We start from the raw sequence: 23,736 nt of genomic DNA, 5'->3' as shown, positions 1-23,736 counted from the left end.
AGCAAGAATGGGAGAAATGGCTCCTTATTGTCATGGCTCCAATTGTTACTGAGGACAATCGGGTAAATTTCCAAGGAAATTACAAACAAATGTCTTTCTCGACTCACTCGCTGTTTTCCCGATTCATTCTATTAAAATTAATTTGCTTCACGATCAGTGCAAGCTAAGTCTGTAGAAGTCTACTCCAAGATAATGCATAAGAAATACTTCTGTTATCACATATGGGATAAGGTTTCAACATAAGTTACTTTTGGTTGCAGCTACAGCTTCAGAGCCTGCTACCTAACAAGTACAATCATTGCCCACCAACATGTTGACAATGAACCATGGATCTTTGTTATAAGATTGTTGCAAGCATATTTAAATATGCTAGACCCTGAAAATAATACACCTTTTAATACCATTTTAAATGAACTGGAATGTTCTACCATATATCCATGAGCAGGAAGTGTTACAAATCATTGTGTAAATCAGTGAAATATGCTGAATAAATCACTTTGTCAAATGAATAGAAACCATTAAGTATTTAGAGCCTTAGGCTTGACGTTTTACGCAGACAGAGAGGTTCTTCATCTGTGCGAAAATGCTGGCAGAGTCCCGAATCCAAAACTCCCACCCCCAAACCCAGACTCTGCCATTTTCACAGGCAGAAGGGAGGGGACGGAATGCGGGAAGCTTATAAATCACAGATCTAGTTCACGGAGGCAGCTGCCCTTGAAAATCAGCAGCTGCCTCCAATCATGTGTGATTTTAGTGAGGCAGATGTCTGAAGCCTGAAGTGTGCAGATCAGACCTGGTAAGACCAGGTCTGAACCTCTTGGATTCGTTTGGGTATGTAAGTACCCCTTTGTATATGGTCCAGATTCACCTTTGGGAGAGGTAAAGCACCCTTTTGGAGAGGAAAGGCACCCTTTGGGGGATGTCAGGTGCTCTTTAGGATTGTCAAAAGTAGACATGATTGTGCAGAAATTCATTGGAAATCTCCAAGCTGCCAAAGAACTATCAAGCTGTTAAACAATTGTCAAAATTCATTGGAACTATCAATGCTCATTGGAACTGTCAAAGCTGTTGAGGGCTTTAACTCTGTTGGGTTTTATTATTTTAAAGTGTGGCGTTCAACAAAAATCAGTGCTTCATATTCCACTCTGTTGACTTTAGCCTGAGGGCTGTCATGATAGGATTTATGCTGCATGACTGATTTTACAACCTAACATTATCACAGCGAGGTGACTGTTAAGTGAGCAGATTGATTGACAGCTCCAAGTGGTATAGAATAAAGATGTTTGTTTTCATAAGAGATTAAGTACTTAAGTGAAATGTTTGTTTTAATAAGTGATTAGTAGAAGGAATTTCAGTGTATTACATTTTTTTTATTACTGAGTGGTTTTTTTCAAATAGCGACATAATTAATGGACACAATATTTTATGTTAGCAGCCCTGAGGCTTGCCCTTTGTGGATACTGGGTGAGCTGGCATGGGGAGGATAAGGAAAAAGGGCAGTAGATGTTGGGCATGGGTTGGCATGAATTGGCAATAAGTTGACATAGGGGCTACAAAGGGCAATGGGAATGAGTGGAGGGCATGGATTAGCATAGGGGGTATGGACGGCCATAAGGGAAGGGTAGAGGGGCACAGAGTGGCATAGGGTATATGGGGGCCGTTGGGGGTGAGCAAAGAGGCATGGTTAGCATAGGGGTTATGAGGGCCATTCGGGGTGGTTAGAGAGCAGTTGGGTGGCCTTGGGGGTATGAGGGGATGGCTAGGGAGCATGAGGTGGCAAAGGCTGTCATGGATGGGGCATAGGAAGTGTGTGGGGGTCTGTGAGGGGTGAGGGCTGTTTTATGTTTTGTTCATTTTTTCATTAACCTCAACAAAGTGCCAGTGCACAAGGGAGGCCTTCTGCCCAGCCCACCTTGACACCCAGCAGCCTCTGCACTCTTTCTGGGGCTGGCGGACCTGACTTCTAATTCAGCCTCTCCCCCGGATCAAAAATCTGATCTCCTTGGCCATTTTTTCCCTGGTCGGGTCCACGGGACTGGGAAATGTCTCGCCTCTGCGCAGCCAAAAGCGAAAATCCGGGCCTTAGGTGAAACTTTCTGTAGAAGCCATCAATTGTAGTATTGGTTTGAGACTAGGTATACTTTTAAGTCTCAGTTCTCTAGCACACAGACACACATCATACTTAATAATTTTCATTGCACTGATATATTTCTTGAATACAGACCAATTTAAAATATATGTTGAGATTCTACCTCTTTGCTTTTCATATACCCCTCATAACCTACTTTCTCTTATTATCTCATCTTTATTGTTACTGCAGGGCCTTTCCTGCGTTTTATTTATTTCTAACCTCTTTATTTATCCATGGTGTCCTGAAAGAAGACTGAGCCAGCTTATTTTTAATGGTATGATTTATTCTGTATTGTTGCTATCTTTTCTTTATACATACTCCATTGTTCATCTACAGTAATGTAGCTAATACTTCTTTTTACCTCAACTCATTCGCTCTTTAACTTTGTACATCCCAATTAGAGATGGCCGCCCACCTCCAAGAGTTGCTGGTCCAATCAGGGGGTCGGCAGCTCAGCAGCCTCAGTAGCACCACCTCCAGTGGTAGCTATTGCTGAGATTGCAGTTGTAATGGCCAAGGCACCCTCAAAGAGGGGTAAGAGGGGTTTGGGGATGCTGGGGTCAGACATGCGGGACCTGATAATTGCGGGGGGAGGGTATTGTCGACCACTGGCAGCGCATAGCCACAGGGGTGGCCATTGCAGCAGTGTGCTAACTGTGGGCCATGGAGTGCCCAGAAAGGAGCCCAACCCCTCACCCCAACCCTGGAGCCCACTGGGATGTCTCTGGGTGGTCGCCCCATGAATGGAAGGTCCTCCTGACAGGCAAAATACCTACAGAAGCAAAAAGTGGCCATTGATGGACCACTTAAGTGGTTTAATTGGGCTCCTAGTGGGCGGCCAATTCATCTACTTTCTTGCCTCTGACAAAATGACATGGCGGTGGGAAGGCATCCGGCATGCTCCCAACGCCTTCCTGTATCATTTTGCCCGCCTTCCTACCTCTTAGCCCATCACCAAAGGGTTGGTAAAATTCTGGTCATGGAGTCATTTCAGCACAGAAGGAGACCATTCGGCTCATAAAGCTGTAGAGCAGTCCAACCAGTCCCGTTCCCCTCCTCTATCCCTGTAACCCTGCAAATTTATTTCCTCATAACTAGATCTGGATAAGGGATTGAAAGGAAACATAGAAAAGTTGAGTATGCTTACAAAAAAATGAGAGAGCGCGGATGTCAATTAAAATTTCTGAGTGTATTTAAACTCATAAAACGGCAAACTTACCTTTGAACCTGGACCTCCCATTGAGCCAAGCGAACCCTGGTCACCCTACAAAATGTGTAACAAAAAGAGCAGCATTAGATCACAATCCCTTCATTTGCTTGCAGCTACTGCTTAAATTTAACAAAATGTAGTTTTCTGCAAATTGAGATAAGGTGATTGAATGGAAAATGTGCTATTCTCAAGTAAATCTAGAGCCAAATACCACTCAATTGAGTATCTTTGTTGAAGAAAAGACTCACCATTTAAAGGCCATTGAGTTTTGCTGTATTAATCAAATGAAAAGCAATACAATTCTTTTGTATAATTGGAGAATAGTTACTGTACTGATTTACTGACATTCTGGTGAACTTTGGGTTATTTTCTTTAAATACATTAACACCTAGTGGTTAAAAAGGACTACTGCAGAACTTTAAGCAATGGTGTGCAAATGTGGTTTTAAGGAGACTGCCCTCAGAATTACTGGGTGATACCAATGCATAAATGCATATTGGCCAGAATTTTTGGCTTGGTGAGCGGGTGCGGGGCCCGCTCGCCGAGGTATAAAATGAAGCACGGTGACGCCGGGCGTGCATCCCGATGTCACCGCGCATCATTTAGATTTTCAGTTCGGCAGGCGCGCAGCTGACTTGGCTGTGCGCCACCGAACTGTCAAAGGCCTATTAAGGCCATTTAAATATCAATTAAAGTAATAAACTGAGCTGCCGTCCAACCTTAAGGTTGGCAGGCAGGCGAAGAGCCCAGGCGGCCTTCGCATTTTTCATGGAACCTCATCCACGGGCGGGATGAGGTTTCATGAAGGGTTTATAAATTAAATAAATTTTTTTATTAATGTTCCTTGACATGTCCCAACTCATGTGACACTGTCACATGAGGGGACATGTCTTAAAATATCTTCTTTCCTTTATCAAAATTTTTAAACCTTAAACTAATCTCCCTGAGGCACCTCTGCGCCTCAGGGAGGTTTCTGTGCTCTTTTGCGCACATGCGTGAAAGAGCGCAGGCCCCGACTCAGGGAACCCCCTTGCCCCCTCAGCGCTTCCGGGTGCACGTCATGCTGGGCAGGCCTTAGTTGGCCCGCCCATGTAAAATGGCGGTGCAGATCTGATCGGGGGCGCCGGCCGGGTTCACGGCCACTCCCACCCACCCCCGCACACCCCCTCTGATGGGGGGAAAATTCTCCCCAATGCGCTTGTCTAAAATTCTTCACTGGCGGCGATTTTCCGGCCCTGTCACAGGCGGGACCTGCCGCAGGCGAGGTAGCACCCCAGCCAGAAGTCCACCGACTTGCGGCGGGACCGGAAAATCCCAGCGGCGGGTGGGTGCTTAAAATCCCGCCCACTGTTGCTGTAGCAAATTTATTGAAAACTCTGTCAAAATAGTAGGGAAAGAATTTTAGACAAATCTGTTGCCCTTGCATATTTTGGTGCTTTGCATTGTAATTTCTGGTAACAAGGTGTGCAATTCAGGCACGTTAATGTTTCATCAATAAATTGTCACCTTCTGGCCTGGAGCTCCAAATTCACCTTTATGTCCTTTCAGGCCAATGTATCCCTGTGGTAGACAATTTTGAAAAGATTATCAATTAACGTCTTTCCATCAAATGTTTATTTATAACAGAAACATTAGTTTGAACAAATGATAATGAAACAAACACTTCCTTACATAATGGGCCTTTAAGCTAATCTATTGTGAGATATCAACAAATACTTATTAGCCATGCCAATAGATGTATAATGTAATTTGACTGGAATTAATGCTTACTTACCCTCAAACCCTTGATACCAGGCATACCAGGGGCACCTGGGAAACCTCGGGAACCCTGAAACAATAGCAACATATTAACATCCCAGAATGCACTTACTCAATCGCTCAGTTTGTCTATTTATCTTGAATGTTCAAGAAGGAGAAAAGACATGGCTGACGATATAGTCAGGATTCATGTCTACCTTTGAAAGAAAGAACTTGCAGTTATATAGCAATTCTCATGACCAAAATGCTTCACAGCCAACTTATTACTTCCTTAGTATAGTCCCTGATTTAATGTAGGGAGATTTGTAGCTAATTTGAGCACAGCATGGTCCCACAACCAACAATGAGATAAATGAGCAAATAATCAGTATTAGTGATGTTGACTAGTATAAATATTGCACAGGATAACACTCAAGTACTAGTGTCCATATGGGATCTTTTACATCTGCTCCATGTGTGCCAACAAGACCATTGTTCAATGACTCATCTAAGAGATGCACCCCAACAGCACAGGCCTCCTTCAATATTGCAGATTATGTGCTCAAATCTCAGGAAGAAGGCTTGAACCCATAAACCTTTTGACTTGGAGACAAATGTGCCATTATTGCATCAAAGCTGGATTCAGTTTAATTAATGCTGTAGAAATTTCTATTATTGATTTGCACTATGGATTGAGGGTTGGTTAACACACAGAAGACAGAGTCGGGATTAATGATTGGAAAGACATTACTAGTGGAGCGTCACAAGGATCAGTCCTGGGGCCTCAATTATTCACTATCTATATTAATGACTTGGAGGAGGGACAGAGTGTAATGTATCCAAATTTGCTGATGATACAAAAATGGGTGGGAGGGCATGTTGTGATGAGGACATAAGGAATCTGCAAGGGGATATAGATAGGTTGAGTGAGTGGGCAAAAACTTGGCAGATGGGGTTTAATGTAAGAAAGTGTGAGGTCATGCACTTTGGTAGGAAAAATCAAAAGGCAGGCTATTAATTAAATGGAGAGGGACTACAAAAAAGTGCAACACAGAGGGATCTGGGTGTTCTTGTGCATGAAACCAAAAAGTTAGCATGCAGGTGCAGCAAGAAATTAAGAAGGCAAACGGAATTTTGGCCTGTATTGCTAGGTGTTTGGAGTTTAAAAATAGGGAAGTCTTGTTACAACTGTATAGGATATTGGTGAGGCCAAACCTGGAGTATTGTGTACAGTTTTGGTCCCTGTATTTAAAGAAGGATAGGCTGGCATTGGAGACAATTCAAAAGAGATTCACTTGGCTGATTCCTGGGATGAAGGGGTTGACTTATCAAGTACAGCTAAACAGGTTAGGCCTTTATTCATTAGAGTTTAGAAGAATGAGGGGTAATCTTATTGAAATATACAAGATTCTGAGGGGGCCTGACAGGGTAGATGTTGAGAAGATGTTTCCACTAGTGGTGGAACCTCAAACTAGGGGACATAGTTACAGAATAAGGGGACACTTATTTAAAGGAATTTCTTCCCTCAGAGGGTAGTGAATGTCTGGAATTCTCTACCCCAGAGTGTTGTGGAGGCTAGATCACCGAAAGTATTTAAAGAGGAGGTAAATAGATTTTTGAAATATCGGGGAGTTGAGCGTTAAGAGGAGCTGACATGAAAGAGGAGTTGAGGCCTGGGGCAGATCAGCCATGATCTTATTGAATTGCAGGCTTGAGGGGCCGAATGGCCTACTCCTGCACCTAATTCTTATGTTCTTATCTCCGATATCTTTGCTTAGCCATCCATCGGTACATCTAATACGCTGGGCAAAGAAATGTTAGCTCTGTTCTCGATATTTGTGGCTCTACGAAAAGGTCACAAAGAAGATATTGTAATCAATCTTAATGAATCTTAAAGTACAAAAGTTATCTCTTCAAGCAAGTTACAAGTTGCCTAAGCTAGGATTCAGTTTTCATTTTGTTCTTTCATGGGTTGTGGGCATTGCTGGCAAGGTCAGCAGTTATGGCATCTCTAATTACCCTTGAGAAGGTGGTGGTGAGTTGCCATCTTGAGTACAATTGAATGGCTTGAGACACCATTCAGAGAGCACTTAAGAACCAACTACGTTGCTGTGGGACTGGAGTCACGTATATGCCAGGCTGGATAAGGACGATGGAAAGAATTTTCCCAATTAGAAGGAAGTCACCACACCAGGGGCAAATTCAACTCGCGCAGCCACACTAGTGAGTGGCGGGGTATCCTTGGACATTTTCCCATCTGCAGCCAATTAACAACCAACAGGCAGCAGAGCTGGCCAATAACTGGTGGTGGGCAGGAGGGAATTTTAACATGTCAAAGGAAGACCATATTTCAAGGGCAGTCAGTCGTAGCCTTAATATAGGTTGCACGTACAGAAGTCATTGGAGGGGAAACTGAACAAGGGAAACTGTGCAGGAATGGTTGGAGCCAGAGGAAGTGTGGCTCCTCCATTTTGTGAGGTGCTTGTGCAGGTGGCGAGGGAACAGATAGAGGTTCTGGTCCCAGTGGACGGGAGAGGATATCAGCAAGACCCACAAAGAAGCCATGGCTGGAGGTCACTGAGGTAGTCAACAAACATGAATGCAATGCCAGAAGCATTTTAGTGGTACACTCTGGTGGCATTTCTAATAGCAAACTTGCAGCCCTGCAGATCATAAATGGTGCCCATGAGATGTGAGGTGAGGTGGCCAACACACAGATAGAGCACGACCAGGGACCAATGTCCACAATGAAATGCAGTGGAGGCCCATGGTCAGTCAGAGGTGATTGCTACAAAGCCAAGGCTGAGTGGCCACTTGCAGCAGGCCTCCCAGTCACACAATGTTTAACATGGAAACTGGCACACACTGACAAACATAGCTAGGCTCTGAGACAAGAGTGACACTGTGGAAGCATATATTGGCAGGAGAAGCATGCTCACAGTGCCAGGGAGCAGAGACAAACTCGAGGTTTTGTGCCAGTCATAGCCACAGCAACTCTAATGGAGGAGGTGGTAATGGAGCTAGGATGGGTTGCAGCAGGGCAGCCCGTTGCTGAGGGCAAAGCAGGTGCAGAGACCATAGAGAGTGAGTAAAGCGATGAATGCTGGAATCAAACATGCTGACAAGTATTAACTATAGATCCTCTGTGGGCCTTGTTCAACACGGGAAGCTCCAGGTTAAGGACAGGCAACAAGAGCTGGTTGAAAGTGCACCACAGTAACATCACTCTCTCTGCTGCGGGTCCAGGAGTGGATCAGGGGGCCAATGACAGCTCCAGGACCTCAAGGGACCTCAAAGGAGGATGAATTATCAGCCTCAAATATCCTCCCCCTACAGTGCTGCACATTCCCGATCCCAAGGAAATTTGCCTGGGGGTGGGAAGACGTCAGGGTTGTACTCGCAACACATCCCTCATTATTTTACTGCCTCATAGCTCCAGGCCTACCACTACAGGACCAGTAAAATTCCACCCAACAGATTTCCTTCTCTAAGGAATACCAGCGAATAAGATGGGTTTTTAGAACAACCCCCCCACCCCTGGTGGTTTCATGGTCACCCTTACTGAGACTAGCTTCTTTTCTCAGATTAATGCAATGAGTTGAATTGAAATTCGCCTACATGGTGGGGTTTGAACTCATGCCTCTGGAGTCTTAGACAAGCCGCTATGCTGGGATTTCCTTGTATCCTATGTAACTCAAAGGATGCCTATTTACATATTTAAAGGGACTACAGCCTGAGATGGGCAGCGGCTATGATTGGCCAGTGGTATGCTCGTTTTGATTTATCCTAGTTGGATCTCAAAAAGAAACGAGGATATAATAGTTTCCTCATGATTTTCACAGCCTTATCAGCCCTTTCTACCGATTCTGGACAGTAACAGTTACTCCCTGTGACTTTGACATTGCTAAAAAGAACTGTCTCTGTAAAAGTAATTGTGTATATCCTTGCAGCCTCATGAAATAAATTGTGATGATTGCATGACTGCAGACTGCAGTTAGCAACATTAAAAAAATGGAAATATCAACAGATTCCACCATTCCAATGCATTTATCAGAAATAATTCCTTATGTAGCACACCTATCTTTTAGTTGTTTCTCCTCTTCAAGGGTTTTTATTTTAATAATGAATGGCAATTAACCCTATTGATAAGATCTGTTAAATTCAAAATCATGAAACATTTATTCCAGTTAAGTCTAATAGCAGGGGCTGGATTTTTGCCATTGGAAGCAGGAATCCGGAGGCAGGAATGATCCCACATCGTGATCCCTCTTCTGTCACTGGGATTTTCCCTGGCAAGCCCTACTTTGGTCTGGAGGCGGTTCTGCCATCTCAATCAGCAGTCCCATTGGGAAACAAGGTGGGAGGGCTCCAGAGCCAGCCTGCTGAAAGGCCTGTCTCGGCTGCCATTTTCCAAGAGTTCTGATGATTCCTCATAAGTGCCAGCAAGAGGTCTGAGCCTTAGTTGCTGGCACTTAAAAATGCAGATATGAGCTTCCGCGACCCTATGATCAGAGGGTCTTGATTGATGTTTGCCCAAAATTTGGTTCTTATATGGGTCTGTCGCCCTGCATCTATCTTTCCCCCCAAATCCCCCTTACTGACCTTCCTCAATGTGAACATGCCTTCAATGCCACTCTTAAGGCCCTAAAAATCCGCTAACTTACTTTTCAGGAAGATTCCCGTCCTTCTGCCCTACCTCCGTAGTCACTCCCACCTCTTCTTCCTTGCTGGGGTCACCCGCCTGCCCCAGTGAAAATCCTGCAAGGTGGCACCTTAGGCATTATGATAGAAGCAGGCAGGCATCCTCCCACACGCCCTTTCCCACACCCTAGATAAATGGCCGACGGGCAGAAATGGAAGCGGGACTTGCACCCGTGCTGCTCGGCGGCCATATTTTTGCCATCCTTCCTCCATTTGGTCCCATTCTGGACTGCAAAATCCAGTCCTAGGTGTTTAATTTAAATTATTTTGTAGTCATCAGGCTTCAGTAATCAATGTAATATTGTCACTTTTTGTATCTAGTTCAGTGACAGGCCCCTTTACCTGCTGTCCTCGAAATCCCTGCTCACCAGCATGTCCTGGCTTTCCAGCATCGCCCTTTGGAAAGAAAAGAAATTTAGTTCATGCATCAACACAATCTTCACTAAAGAGTACTTATTGTGAGTGGGCACCTCACTGATTTTATTGATTTTTCAGTAAAAACATTCCTTAGAACCAATCCATCCCTCCACTCTAATCTTCTCTGGACTCCTCAAATACACATTGAAGGTGAATTTTCATGTGGGAGAGAACCTCACAATCATCCGCTGGCTCTTCAGTGGAAGAGACAGGGAAGCCTGGGAAAATAACAGAAACCTGCACTGTATTTATTCCATTTCTCAGGAATATTATGAGGACTATCGAAAACCTCTGTAGAAATTCTCGCCCCTGGATTTTCAATTTGATAGTCTGAAAATAAGTTGACTCAATTCTAGCTGGTTCAAAAATAAAATTTACCTTGGTACACATTACATATCTATTAGGAAGGGTGACTTAACGCACCACAAACCTTTTCTTGTTTAGCAGTGCCGAGTGATTTCTAGGTTTTTGCTACGCTGCTTAGAGTTCAGCTTATTCTAGCTTTTTCAGCCTTATTCACATCATCAACCATTAAGTGTGAAGAAGTGTGAATTGCTTATTGTGTCTGGGAAATGGTGCACTAGCTGGAATAAAGATATTGGCCCATTGTGGGCCTTATCTTCTTCTTTGTGAGCAAATGCTGATTGTAAAGGGTGTTCATCAGTATTGTTTGAGGAATTTAATCATTGCATTTAAAAAATGTACTCACATCTTCACCAGGTTTTCCATGTGGCCCCTCGGGACCACGGTTACCAGCTGCACCCTACCATTTGATGGAAGAGACAAGTGTTAGCACTGTATTGGAAGATAGCTGCGTGCACTTAAAAAAGAATCTGAAGTACTCATAATGACATAATGTTGGTTACTAGTCATGTTAGTGCTTTCAAAGGTCACTTACTGTATAATACACACTTTAATGATAACGTCTGAAGGCTTACCATTGGTCCCAAGTCACCAGGTTCTCCAGGTGGGCCTGGCAGTCCTTTAAGGCCCTAATTGTACAGGAGCAAAAAAAAAAACACATTTAAAGACAAGGTTGACATGTATGCTAGAAATACTGTGCTTGGTTATATTTAAATAAAAGCGTAAAATAAGGGAATATATTCTGTAGTCATACAATCATAATATGGAATTTGCCACACAGAAGGAGGCTATTGTGTCTATGTCATTAACAGCATTTCAGCAGAAGCTTTCTACTCCAATCTTATTTTCCTGTCATTTTCCTGTATCTTTCTTTCTTTTCAGATATTTATGCAGTTCCACTTCAATATGTTACAGGTCAAATTTACCTTGGTACACATTACACATCTATTAGGAAGGACGACTTGACGCATCATAAGCCTTTTCTTGTTTAGCAGTGCGGGTTTGCTAAGCTGTTTTGTGTTTTTATTCTTTTTAATATCGTTCAGTTTATTTTAGCTTTTTCAACCTTGTTCACATCATCAACTATTAAGTGTGAAGAAGTGTGAATTGCTTATTATCTGGGGAGCAGGCTGGGACACTGGGGACATGTAAAATCCGGTAGTGCATCCAGTCCACGGCTACAGGCTGGCCCTGAAAGGCAAAAAGACTGCAGCCCCCAGGGTTAGTGACGTGTCCCTCGAGTGTTTTTCGGATGCCATGGAGGCCCGCCATGATGTCCTCTACCCCCGCTCTGGCTGTAAGAGGGGCAGCGGCATCACCAATCCAGCATGTGAGGCAGTGGTCAGCGCCAATGCCCTGCAAAAGAGGACAGCCACCCAGTGCTGCTACAGGATGAATGGTCTAATTTGTTCCGCCGGGGTAAGTCAATCTTCTCATCGCTCTCAACTCACACACTCACAAACCCATCACACAGGGACCTCACACCTCAAGGGACAACACTACTAACTCTCACACACACCCTCACATCTCATTCAGGCTCTTATCCTCTCGAGCTCGTGTCCTCATCTTGTCCATGTCTCCGCTCACCACACAAACATTCCATGCAGTGCCATGTGTCCTGCTCACACTCTCTCCAGAGCAGGGAGAGGTCCCAGACCGGGGGTTGAGTGGCCCATATTAGGCCCCTCACACACTTTGAGGAATGTGCCATCGTGCTGACTGGTGAGGACATGGACTGTGCCTGCTGTGACGGTGACGTCGACAGCGAGCACCCACCTGAGGATCCTGCACCACATCATCCCTCTCTCAACACAACTATCAATGCTCTCCCTCCTGCTTTTGACTCTGCTGCCTTGCACTACTTGTCTCTACTTTGGTTCACAGGGAGCTCTGCCAAGCCACCAACACCCATAACCTGCCAGTCCCTCAGCTCCATCCAGGCCCTCACCTCCAGCCAAGAAGACACCTCCTCCATTGAAGAGCTGGAAATAAGCAGCCTGGAAGGCCCGTCACAGCGCTTACCCACACCCTGCACCAGAGACGCACACTTCGATGGAACCTAGATCTAGAGCAGGCTCAGGTTCATAATCTGGTGGTCACCACACAGACACACATCCACAGCAGCAGGAGGCATGTTCGGCCGAGCTCCTCAGCACTCAGAGGACTGCTAGGGAAGAGGCATCAGTGAGGTCCAAGACAGATGATGAACCTCTAGATTTGGCCTTCCAACTCATCCTAGAGAGTCAGCAGAAAGTAGGGGAAATCACTCAGAGCTTTTGGAAGGCCTCAGCAGAGTGGCCTGCAAGTCAGAGTAGTGCGTCCGCCTGCTCACTGATGAAGTGGTGCCCACATGTGCGTGTATAGAAGTCTCCATGGGGAGGATAGCGGATATCATGGAGACCCTGGTCCAGCAGAACATGGAGATGCGCACAGACCAGCCATCTATGGTGGGAGTCATGGGTGAGTTCCTACAGTGGCAACGCAAGAAGGAACCTTGAAGTCCCTCCAGGAGCTCCTTCCACTCAGCAAGTTAGGCCAGGGCCCTTGGGCACCCGAAGGGAGGAGGAGCGGCAGCTGGACATCCCTGGGTCATCCACTCAGTAATCGCAGAGGCTGTCCTCTCCCTGCGAGACCCCTTTGCCTGTGAGCCCCTCAACCTCATCCTCTGTCACCACAGAGGGAGCAGCTGGCCCACGAGTGATTCTGAAGGGAGGAATGTGTGTGTGGCAGGGCCTTTCAGAGCCTTGTGCAAGCATTCTGCCATGCACAGAGATCCTTCCCATGTCACACTCAATTCAATGTCCTGAGTATTTTCAATGCTGCGTGCTGGGGTTTGCTTTCAGTTGTCCATCTGAGCTTACCTCCATCTCCACCCACCCAATGATCACACTCCCATCAGCACCTGATCTCATCCACCACGACTCTCATTTCACTTTCGATTTGGACAGCATGGTGCTAAATTGGTTTTACTTTCACTCCCCCATCCCTTACCCTCCCCCAGTCATCCATTTCCTTTGCCCCATCACTGTTGACCCCCCCGGCATCACCTTCCACCTCCCCTCCCGTGACCTACCAGCCACAACCCTTTTCCTTCAGGGATGTCCTGGTGAAAGTGCACGTTCCCTTCCTTCCAGCAATTCCCACCACCGTCCACATTAACCTCACCGACCGTCTCCTTCTCACCCCGAGGGTTCGTGTCTGCCTCCGAATCCCTACCAACTACCCTCATTGTCCCTTCTATCGCTACCATCGAACCCTCACTCTCTCACCCTACTGCCTCCCTCTGCCCTCGATCATTCTCACCGTTCCCTCGTACCACACCCACCCTCAGTTCGCTCCCCAGGTGGCAGTCATGGGCCCATCAGGCTCCTCTCTCGCACATTCAACTGGACATCACCTCCTCCAGACACCATCCCCCCCAGAACCCGTTCCCCCTTCCGGACCCCTTCCTGCCCTGGAACGCCTTTGCCCCTCCAGAGCCCTTTCCCCCCGAACTCCTTCCCCCCCACTTAGTCCTCCCACCCAACCACCCCCAGACTCCCCTCCCGCTTAGTCCCTCCTCCTTCTTGACTCTTTCAAACACCTTTACTCCTTCCTCCAGCTTTACTTCTTCCTGATTCCTTCCTCCACCCTTACTTCTTCCTCCACACTTAGTCTCATCCCTCTCTGCACTCCTTCCTCCCCCTGAAATCCCTCCCCTCTCCGCACTCCTTCTTCCACCCTTACTCCCTACTATCTCCACGCTCCTTTTGTCCTGAGCTCCCTCCCCTCTCCACACTCCTTCCTTCCCCTCGACTGCCTCCCCTCTCCGCACTCCTTCCCCCCTCTGAACTCCTTCCCTTACACCTTACACCCCCCCCTTACGCCTGCCTCCTCAGTTTCCATCTTTTCCCCCCTTACCCCCTCTTCCCTGTATCCCCTCGCCCTCCCGAACTCCCCCTGACACCTTCATTCCCCCCACCCAACCTCACCAAACCTCCCTGCCACTCTCATTAAATGTTATTTTATTCTTTCATGGGACATGGGTGTCACTGGCTAGGCCAGCATTTTTATTGCCCATCCCTAATTGTCCTTGAGAAGGTGGTGGTGAGCCACCTTCTTGGACCGCTGCAGTCCAATTCTGCCTCTGAACCTAATTCCTTTCTTCTTAGGAATCAAAACTGATGAACTCCATACCTTTTCAGTCCTTCCTTCTTTTTATTCTGTCATTTTTTTAAACTGCAAATCTCACTTCATGATTTCTCACTTACTATTTTCAACTTTGTTGGTGTTCTGCATTCTAGGTCTTAGCTCTGCCTATATTTCTCAATTTTAGAGAGCCCTGTCGTACCTCAGCCAAATCTGAACCTTTGTTGGCTCAGTTCTCTTATGATTAACTTTCATTCACTATATCGAAAATAAAGTTCACATCCTCAGCACTGTGTCAGCTCCCAATTCCGAATACTTCCATTGTTCTTGGTCGGCCTTGTATGAATTTTGATGCAGGCAGTCATTTGTTGGGATGAACTGTGAAGGTGATCCAAATCCTTACATACAATCAGAATATTTCTAAAAAGGGGTAAATCCCGGGCCCATTAAAATCAGCTCATGACATTCTTTTGCATCCTTATATTAAATGTATTTCCAGATCGGCAGTTTACATGAGAATCCACTTTGAATTCAAATCATTAGACCAAGCCCAAATTACTTTAATATTTCCAAGAAGACTTCATTAGTTGACCTGAATCTGGAATGATGTGCATGAGTTGTGCCCTGTCTTGAAATTTCTAGTGGCCTAGTTTCCTCTGCTAATCCCCCCTGTACACCAATTTCCAGAGCATTAGCGAGAGTAAACAGGACCCGTTTTGGCGGGGGCGGGGCTGTAAAATGCGGCGAGAGATTATAAACCTCATTGACTTCAGCGGGAACGTAAAATCCCCCTGTCGTAAAATTCTGCCCGTAATGTCCGTTAGCATTTCATATACATTTCCTCAGGTTTACCTGGCATGAGTGGGAAACTACCAGTTGAAACAGGAAGAAGTATTTCAATAGTATGCAAATAACACCGACAATTTCACTTGCTGAGGATTCCACCAGGCTACCAATTGGAAATATGATGCCCCACAGTAACTGGGCGTTAAAGGAAGTGGAGCTGTTTCTTCAGATTGGAGGAGCTGTTAAGTGTCAGCCAGCAACTTGCAAATGTTTTTTTTATTTCATTTTCCAGCACAGGAAAGTTGCACTGCAGGAGTGGAGGCCATTTGGCTGCTGTATCTAACAGCAAAAATTATCAAGCATGTAAGCTGCTGTAGGTACTTTTCCTCTTTTGGAGTGAGGAACGATTCCCCAGAGGTCATCCTGCCCAACATTTGCCTAGTATGTTTAAAATAGCTGAGTGCAGCTGGGGTCAGCTAAGGTCAAGTCCGTTGTTTGCAAAAGGTTTACTTACGTTGAGATGAAGCGATTGAGTGAAATTGACAGCCAAATGTTTACAGTTATAAGTTCTAAACAATTAAATAATAAAGCAATCACCTTAATGATTCAGTAAAATATTGAAAAAAATAGTCACAAAAGAAAACTCCTATTTTATTGGTCCATTTGGCTTTTTACCCATTGTAAGAATATATATTTCAGCCAAGAACTTTCTCAGAGCTGCTCCCACTACTGCTGACATTACATCACTGGAAATGAATGTGTAAATGGGGTTTTTGCTGCACTTCTGATGACATAAAACAGCAGCGCAGAAGTAGTTCCAGGAATATCCTGGTCATGGTGCCTTGTTAGTTCTCTTTCTCGGGGCAATGTCTTGCCACAGCACATTCTTCACATCCCCCCAACACTCCAAACTCTTACCCTCGTTCTCCAACAACAACTGAACACTGCACTAATCCTTATTAATCACAGGCTTAGTTCTAAGTAAAGCTTTAAGTAAAATAATATGTTAAAGTAAAATTTTAAAGTTGGCAGAAGATACCAACAATTTTCAGGGGAAGGAATAAAATTCCAAAGCATTTTTAAATATCCAGTAAATGTGCCATAAATATTGCAAAATGTAATACAAAGGATTATTGTTAAGAAAAATAGAAAATGAGATTACAAAGCAAAATAAGTAAGATGAGTCAAGAAAAATATGCAGGTGTATTCATTCACCAATTATCAGGAATGTTACCACAGTATACTGCAGTGGTTGCAAAGGCAATTAAAATGTTGAAATATATAAACAATTGCTTAACATAAGTTCTGAAAAAACACTCCAAGAGCAACAGTGAGACCATGGGGTTGAGGTTCCACAGGGATTGCCCTAATCTTCCATTCCAACTTTGCCACCGAAACTAATTTTTCTAGTGTTTCTGCAGTTTGAACACTTACAGAAATTCCACCCCCTCCCCCCCTCCACCACAACCCCCAAAACCTCCATCCACCTTCTACACTGGAAAGTGCTGAGACAGCGAAAAGAGATACAAAATGGCAAGGGAGAAATGATTAGTGTTTATATCAGTGAGCTATGAAGATACTCTACAAAGGGTACTTACAATTCCTTGTCATTCTGCTTTTTGATATACTTCTCAATTATGTTACGCAGCACTACAGTTACATCTGATGTCCCTTTCCCTGCATTGAAACCAACTATCCCTCATGTACTGCTGGTGTGATGAAGTACGAGAGTCTTTTTCTGAGAAATTTTAGGAGCACTTCAAGGGCACGGCTTATCAAGCTAATTGTTCTATGCTTTGAGCAGTCTCGGGAGTCATGAACTCTTAGCAACGTTACCAATTTTGAAACCTGCCAATCATCAGATAAAATTCCACTTCTCCATATCCGGTCAGTGATTTCCTTCATGGCTTTGACTGATTGGCAATTCATGGTGAGAAAAGTGTGGAATTTCAGTCTGCAACCATTGCAACCAAAGATCAATTTCAATATCTGTGATCAAAGGTTGACCACAAATGGAGATAGCAGCACTGAAACCAAGACTAGGCTAACAACGCACTCTCTTCAACTGGTCAGCTGAATGAAATGTAGAGGGCATCCAACATCGACCTACACTTGAAAAAGAAACTTGCAAAATCCCTGGTGTGGAGCATTGTGCTGTATGGGTGTGAGAGCTGGACCCTCAATAAAGCTGATGAGAAGATGATGTTACAGCTCTCAAAATGTGGCTCTGGCAAAGGATCCTTTGAATCAGCTGGACAGAGTGAAGGACCAATGAATTTTTCTTCAGGAAAAACAGAGACCCAGCATCTCATGGGCTTTTAGCAAAAGTGAAGTGGAAATTGAGAAAGTAAACCCACTGGAAATGGTGGGGTGAGAGTCTAGCATTGGAGATAATAGAAGGCAGAACATCAGGAAAGAACAGGGCAAGTCAGAGAAGGACTGCTGCGCAGGCAACATCAGAAATTGGATGGAAGGATGAATGACAGTGGCACACAGAAATGAGTGAACAGAGATGCCTACGGCTAATTATGGAGAATGGGAAGGAATGCTGACCCAATGAGACAATTTTAAAATGAACTGTGATTCAGTGGCCAGTACAAGCATATTAGATTGGGCAAGAAGAAAAGATGAAAGTGTTCAGATTGTCTCCAGGGAATTATTTTGGCATTGCAAGTTGGATTAGCTGACCTTTTTACAGTGAAATGGAGTAAAATGGAATGATTGATTTAAGTGCATACCAAGTATATTACTCTCTTGCTTTCTCAGTATTAAAAGCCAGTGCATATATAATATTTTTCAAACAAATCTAGTTTAACTTGAGTTCACAATAATGAATCCATGACAGCCTAAGCAACAAATGTTGCCCCTTCCATAACTGATTGAAATACTGATATGATTAATCAAAAGTGCTTACTTGTGGTCCCATGACTCCTGGAGGTCCTCTCGGTCCTACCTCACCCTAGAGAATAAAGCAACAACAATAAATAGTAGTGAAACAAATGAAATGAGTGTTGATTCCGTGCTGAGGTTTATCACACACCTTAGGGCTTTTATAGCATTCTTCAATTGGGTTATTTCTCTGTCAGTCTTCTGAAGTTATAAGAGAGCAATGGACTCCTCTATCAATAGGAATTTAATAGGAATGTTGTGTATAAATGGCTACTTCAGGGGGTGAGCCATTTCAGACAGTCTGAGCAAAATTGATGGAATATTGTTGGCAAGGCACCATATTAGTCGGTGCATCATGATGAACAGGTAAAGCAATAATGGGGGAAGGCTTCTATTCCTCTTTGTAATTGTGTCTTGTTGTGATAATGGATTTATCCAGTCAATCCAATTTTCAAGGAAATCCACTGGCTATACATCCAAAGCTACCATTTCATGGCAACTTCAGGAGGCGTGCACATTTATGACAGAGTAGAGAGCATTATCCATGAGATATCTGTTCCATTGGTGGTTTGCAGAGAATGTGCCCGGAAATCTACTCGGTATAGCGACAAGTTGTTTCCTGCATCAGCACTTAGATTCAGAAATTTGAGCGATGAGGGAATTTTCCACATCTGAACTCCGCCAAATGGAAATACTCACGTGTAACCAGGCTTAATTATGATACTTAGTATTGACTAGTCTGAGAAATGACTGTAACAACAACAACTTATATGTATATAGCATCTTTAATGTAATGAAACATCCCAAGGCACTTCACAGGGGCATTGTAAAACAAAGTATGCACTGAGCCATGTAAGAACATAAGAACATAAGAACTAGGAGCAGGAGCAGGCAATTCAGCCCCTCGAGCCTGCCCTGCCATTCAATACGATCATGGCTGATCTCATTTCGGCCTCAACTCCAATTTCCCGCCCTCTCCCCATAACCTTTCAACCCATTACTAATTAAAAATCTGTCTATCTCCTCCTTAAATTTATTCAGCGTCCCGGCATCCACTGCGCTCTGAGGTACTGAATTCCACAGATTCACGACCCTTTGAGAAAAGTAATTCCTCCTCATCTTTGATTTAAATCTACCACCCCTTAGCCTAAAACTACGGCTTCTCATTCTAGAATGCCCCAGAAGGGGAAACATCCGCTCCACGTCTACATTGTCTATCCCCTTTAGCATCTTATATACCTCGATTAGATGATCTCTCATCCTTCTAAACTCTAGCGAGTATAGACCTAAACTGCTCACCCTCTCCTCATAAGACAAGCCCCGCATCTCTGGAATCAATCTAGTGAACCTCCTCTGAACCGCCTCCAGTGCAACTACATCCTTCCTCAAGTAAGGGGACCAAAACTGTACACAGTACTCCAGGTGCGGTCTCACCAATGCCTTGTACAGTTGCAACAACACTTCCCTATTTTTATACTCTATTCCTTTAGCAATAAATGCCAAAATTCAATTTGTCTTCCTTATTACCTGCTGTACCTGCATTCTAGCTTTCAGTGATTTATGCACGAGGACACCCAGATCCCTCTGCACTGAAGCATTCTGAAGTTTCTCTCCATTTAAATAATAAGTCGCCTTATTATTCTTCCGACCAAAATGGATAATCTCACACTTATCCACGTTAAATTCCATCTGCCAAATTTTGGCCCATTCACCTAACCTGTCCATATCCAATTGTAAATTTCTTATTTCTTCATTGCAACTTATTTCCCACCTATTTTGGTGTCATCTGCAAATTTAGCTATAGTACTTTCTATCCCTGAATCCAAGTCATTAATATAGATTGAAAATAGTTGGGGCCCAAGGACTGAACCCTGTGACACCCCACTAGTTATAGCTTGCCATCCAGAAAAAGATCCATTTATCCCGGCTCTCTGCTTTCTGTTGGTTAGCCAATCCTCTATCCAAACTAATATATTACCCCTAACTCCGTGTGATCTTATCTTGTGTATTAATCTTTTGTGCGGCACCTTATCAAAGGCCTTTTGGAAGTCCAGATATACTACATCTACAGGATCCCCATTGTCCACTTTGCTTGTCACATCTTGAAAGAACTCTAGCAAATTAGTCAAACATGATTTACTCTTCATAAAACCATGCTGACTCTGATGGATTGCATTTTGACTTTCCAAATGCCCCATCATTACTTCCTTAATAATGGATTCTAACAATTTCCCAACAACAGACGTTAAACTAACTGGTCTATAGTTTCCTAATTTCTGCCTCCCCCCTTTTTGAATAAGGGTGTTATATTAGCATTTTTCTAATCCACTGGAACCTTTCCAGAATCCAAGGAATTTTGGAATATTATAGCCAATGCATCCACTATCTCCACTGCCACTTCCTTTAAGACCCTGGGATGTAGGCCATCAGGTCCTGGGGACTTGTCACTCTTTAATCCCAATAGTTTGCTCAGTACTTTTTCTCTAGTGATGGTGATTGTTCTAAGTTCCTCTTCTCTATATCCTCTGCACTACCCGTTACTATTGGGATGGTACTCATTTCCTCCACTGTGAAAACTGAGGCAAAATATTGATTAAGCGTCTCTGCCATTTCTGCATTCCCCACTATTAACTCCCCAGTCTCGTCCTCCAAGGGACCAACATTCACTTTAGCTACTCTCTTTCCTTTTATACACTTGTAGAAGTTTTTGCTATCAGTTTTTACATTTTGCGCTAGTTTTCTTTCATCATTTACCTTTGCTCTTTTTATTATTTTTTTAGTAGCCCTTTGTTGATCTTTAAAAGTTTCCTAATCTTCTAGCCTGCCATTGACCTTTGCAATTTGGTATGCCTTAGTTTTTGCGTTTAAGTTATCTTTAACTTCCTTGCTTAGCCATGGATGCTTTTTCCTCCTCTTATCATCTTTCTTCCTCACTGGGATATATTTTACTTGGGAGAAATTGATTATTTCCTTAACTACCTGCCACTGTTCATCAACTGTCCTAGTTTGTAGTCTTCCTGCCCAGTCCACTAGAGCCAAATCTGCCCTCATACCTATGTAGTTACTTTTGTTTAACTCCAGAACACTAGTGTGGGACTCAGGTTTCTTACTCTCAAACTGAACTTGAAATTCTAGCATGCTATGATCACTCTTCTCTAGAGGATCCTTTACGATGAGATCGTTAATTAATCCCATCTCATTGCACAAAACCAAATCCAGAATAGCCTGCTCCCGGGTTGGTTCCACAACATATTGCTCCAAAAAGCAATCTCTAATACACCCTATGAGACTCAAGGCTACCCTTGCCAATTTGGTTAGTCCAGTCTATATGCATATTAAAATCACCCATGATTATTGCCATGCCTTTCTTACATGCTCCCAGTATTTCCTGGTTTATACTGTGCCCTACTGCTAAACTACTGGCTGGAGACCCATGGATTACTCCCACCAGGGACTTCTTTCCCTTGCTATTTCTTATTTCTACCCAGACTGCCTCTATGTCTTGCTCCCCTGTGCCTATATCATTCCTCACTATAGCACTGATCTCTTCCTTTACTAACAAAGCTACACCACCTCCTTTTCTTTCTTGCCTATCCTTCCGAAACACTGAGTACCCTTGGATATTCAACTCCCAAACCTGCTCTCCCTGTAACCATATCACAGTAATCACCACCAAATCATACCTACTTATCTCTATTTGAGCTGTTAACTCCTTAGTTTTATTCCGAATGCTACGTGCATTCAGATACTAAGTCTTTAAGATTGCCCTATTGTCAATTTTCCGTACTCTTATGTGATTATTTGGTGCAATATGGCGTTCATACACTCTGTCCCTTCCTTTCACTTTTTTTTAGCAATCAGCCTCGTCCCTAACCTGCACTCTTACCCTCTCCTTAAACTTTGATTTTTTAAAATTTCCATGCAACTGAACCCTCTGTCCCACTATTTAGTTTAAATCCCTATCTACGACCCTAGTTATGCGATTTGCCAGGAGACTGGTCCCAGCATGATTCAAGTGGAGCCCGTCTGAATGGAATAGCTCCCTCTTTCCCCAGTACTTGTGACAATGTCCCATGAATCCGAACCCATTTCTCCCACACCAATCTTTGAGCCACGCATTTACCTCTTTAATCTTATTGACCCTGTGCCAATTAGCTCGTGGCTCAGGTAGTAATCTGGAGATCATTACCTTTTTGGTTCTGCTTTTTAATTTAGCCCCTAGCTGCTCATATTCCCTCAGTAGGTATTAGGTCAGATGACCAAATGCTTGGTTAAAGAGGCACGTCTTAAGGAGTGTCTTAAAGGAGGAAAGTGAGGCAGAGAGGTGAAGAAGAGTACAGAGGGAACTCCAGAGTTTGGAGCCTTGGCAACTTGAAGGCACAGCGACCAGTGCTGGAACAATTATGATGGGAAAGCACAGGAGGCTGGAATTTGAAGAACGCAGATAACTTGGAGGGTTGTGAGGCTGGAGGAGATAATAGAGATAGGGAGGTGCAAGGCCTTGGTGGTATTTGAAACCAACAATGTGTGTCTTAAAATCAGCCAGTACAGGGGTGATAGGGGAACAGGGCTTTCTGCGAGTTAAGACATAGATTGCAGAGTTTTGGATGACCTCAAGTATACGGAGGGTAGAATGTGAGTGACTAGCCAGGAATGTATTGAAACAGTTGAGTCTGGAAGTAGTGAAGGCATGGCTGAGGCTTTCCGCACCAGGTGGCTGAAATGGGATGAAGTTAAGTGATGTCATGGGGGTGGAAATAGGTGGTCTTGGAGATGGCGTGAATATGAGGTCAGGTGCTCATTTCGGGATCAAATGTGACGTCAAGGTTGCAAACACACTGGCTTAATCTCAGGCTGTTGCCAGGGAGAGGGATGGAGTTGGTAGTTAGGGAACAGAGTTTGTGGTGGGGACCAAAACAATGGCTTCAGTCTCTCCAATGTTGTATTGAAGGAAAAGCAGTCTGATAATTTAACAGCAGTGAAGGAGTCGAGAGAGGTGGTGGTGTGGTAGAGCTGGGTGACATTAGCATGCATGAGAAACTAATGCTATGCCTTCAAATGATGTCGCAAAGAGGCAGCCTATAGATGAAAAACGTGGGGTGGGGGGCAAGGATTTGTCCTTGGGGGACACTAGATGTAAAGGTACAGGAACAGGAAAAGAAACCATTGCAAATTATTCAATCGCTACGATTAGATAAATAAGAATGGAATCAGGTGAGAGCAGTCCCACCCAGCTGGACGACAGTAATGAGGCTGTGGAGGAGGATGGTGTGTTCAAAGGCTGCAGACAGGTTGGGAAGGAAGAGGAGGGAAAGTTTACCTTTGTCACAGTCACACCGGATGTCATTTGTGACTTTGATAAGAGCTGTTTCTG

General features: G+C 44.2%; 1 protein-coding gene across 1 annotated transcript in view; it reads right to left on the bottom strand.

Annotated features, from left to right (window-relative positions):
- Window positions 1-23,736, bottom strand: part of LOC144686197 (uncharacterized) — a 170,546-nt gene that overhangs the window by 127,951 nt on the left and 18,859 nt on the right. Inside the window, exons 8-14 of the mRNA XM_078551295.1 lie at window positions 18,388-18,432; window positions 11,135-11,188; window positions 10,906-10,959; window positions 10,122-10,175; window positions 5,116-5,169; window positions 4,848-4,901; window positions 3,351-3,395 (exon numbers count right to left, since the gene is read on the bottom strand). Of these exons, the coding sequence (XP_078407421.1) occupies window positions 3,351-3,395; window positions 4,848-4,901; window positions 5,116-5,169; window positions 10,122-10,175; window positions 10,906-10,959; window positions 11,135-11,188; window positions 18,388-18,432 (360 nt within the window). The remainder of the gene's footprint in view (window positions 1-3,350; window positions 3,396-4,847; window positions 4,902-5,115; window positions 5,170-10,121; window positions 10,176-10,905; window positions 10,960-11,134; window positions 11,189-18,387; window positions 18,433-23,736) is intronic.

Source organism: Cetorhinus maximus, chromosome 11 (assembly GCF_964194155.1).
Source record: "Cetorhinus maximus chromosome 11, sCetMax3.hap1.1, whole genome shotgun sequence".
Classification (NCBI taxonomy): Eukaryota; Metazoa; Chordata; class Chondrichthyes; order Lamniformes; family Cetorhinidae; genus Cetorhinus; species Cetorhinus maximus.
Note: the sequence above shows the minus strand (reverse complement) of the source record. Positions and strands in the feature narration are given on the sequence as shown.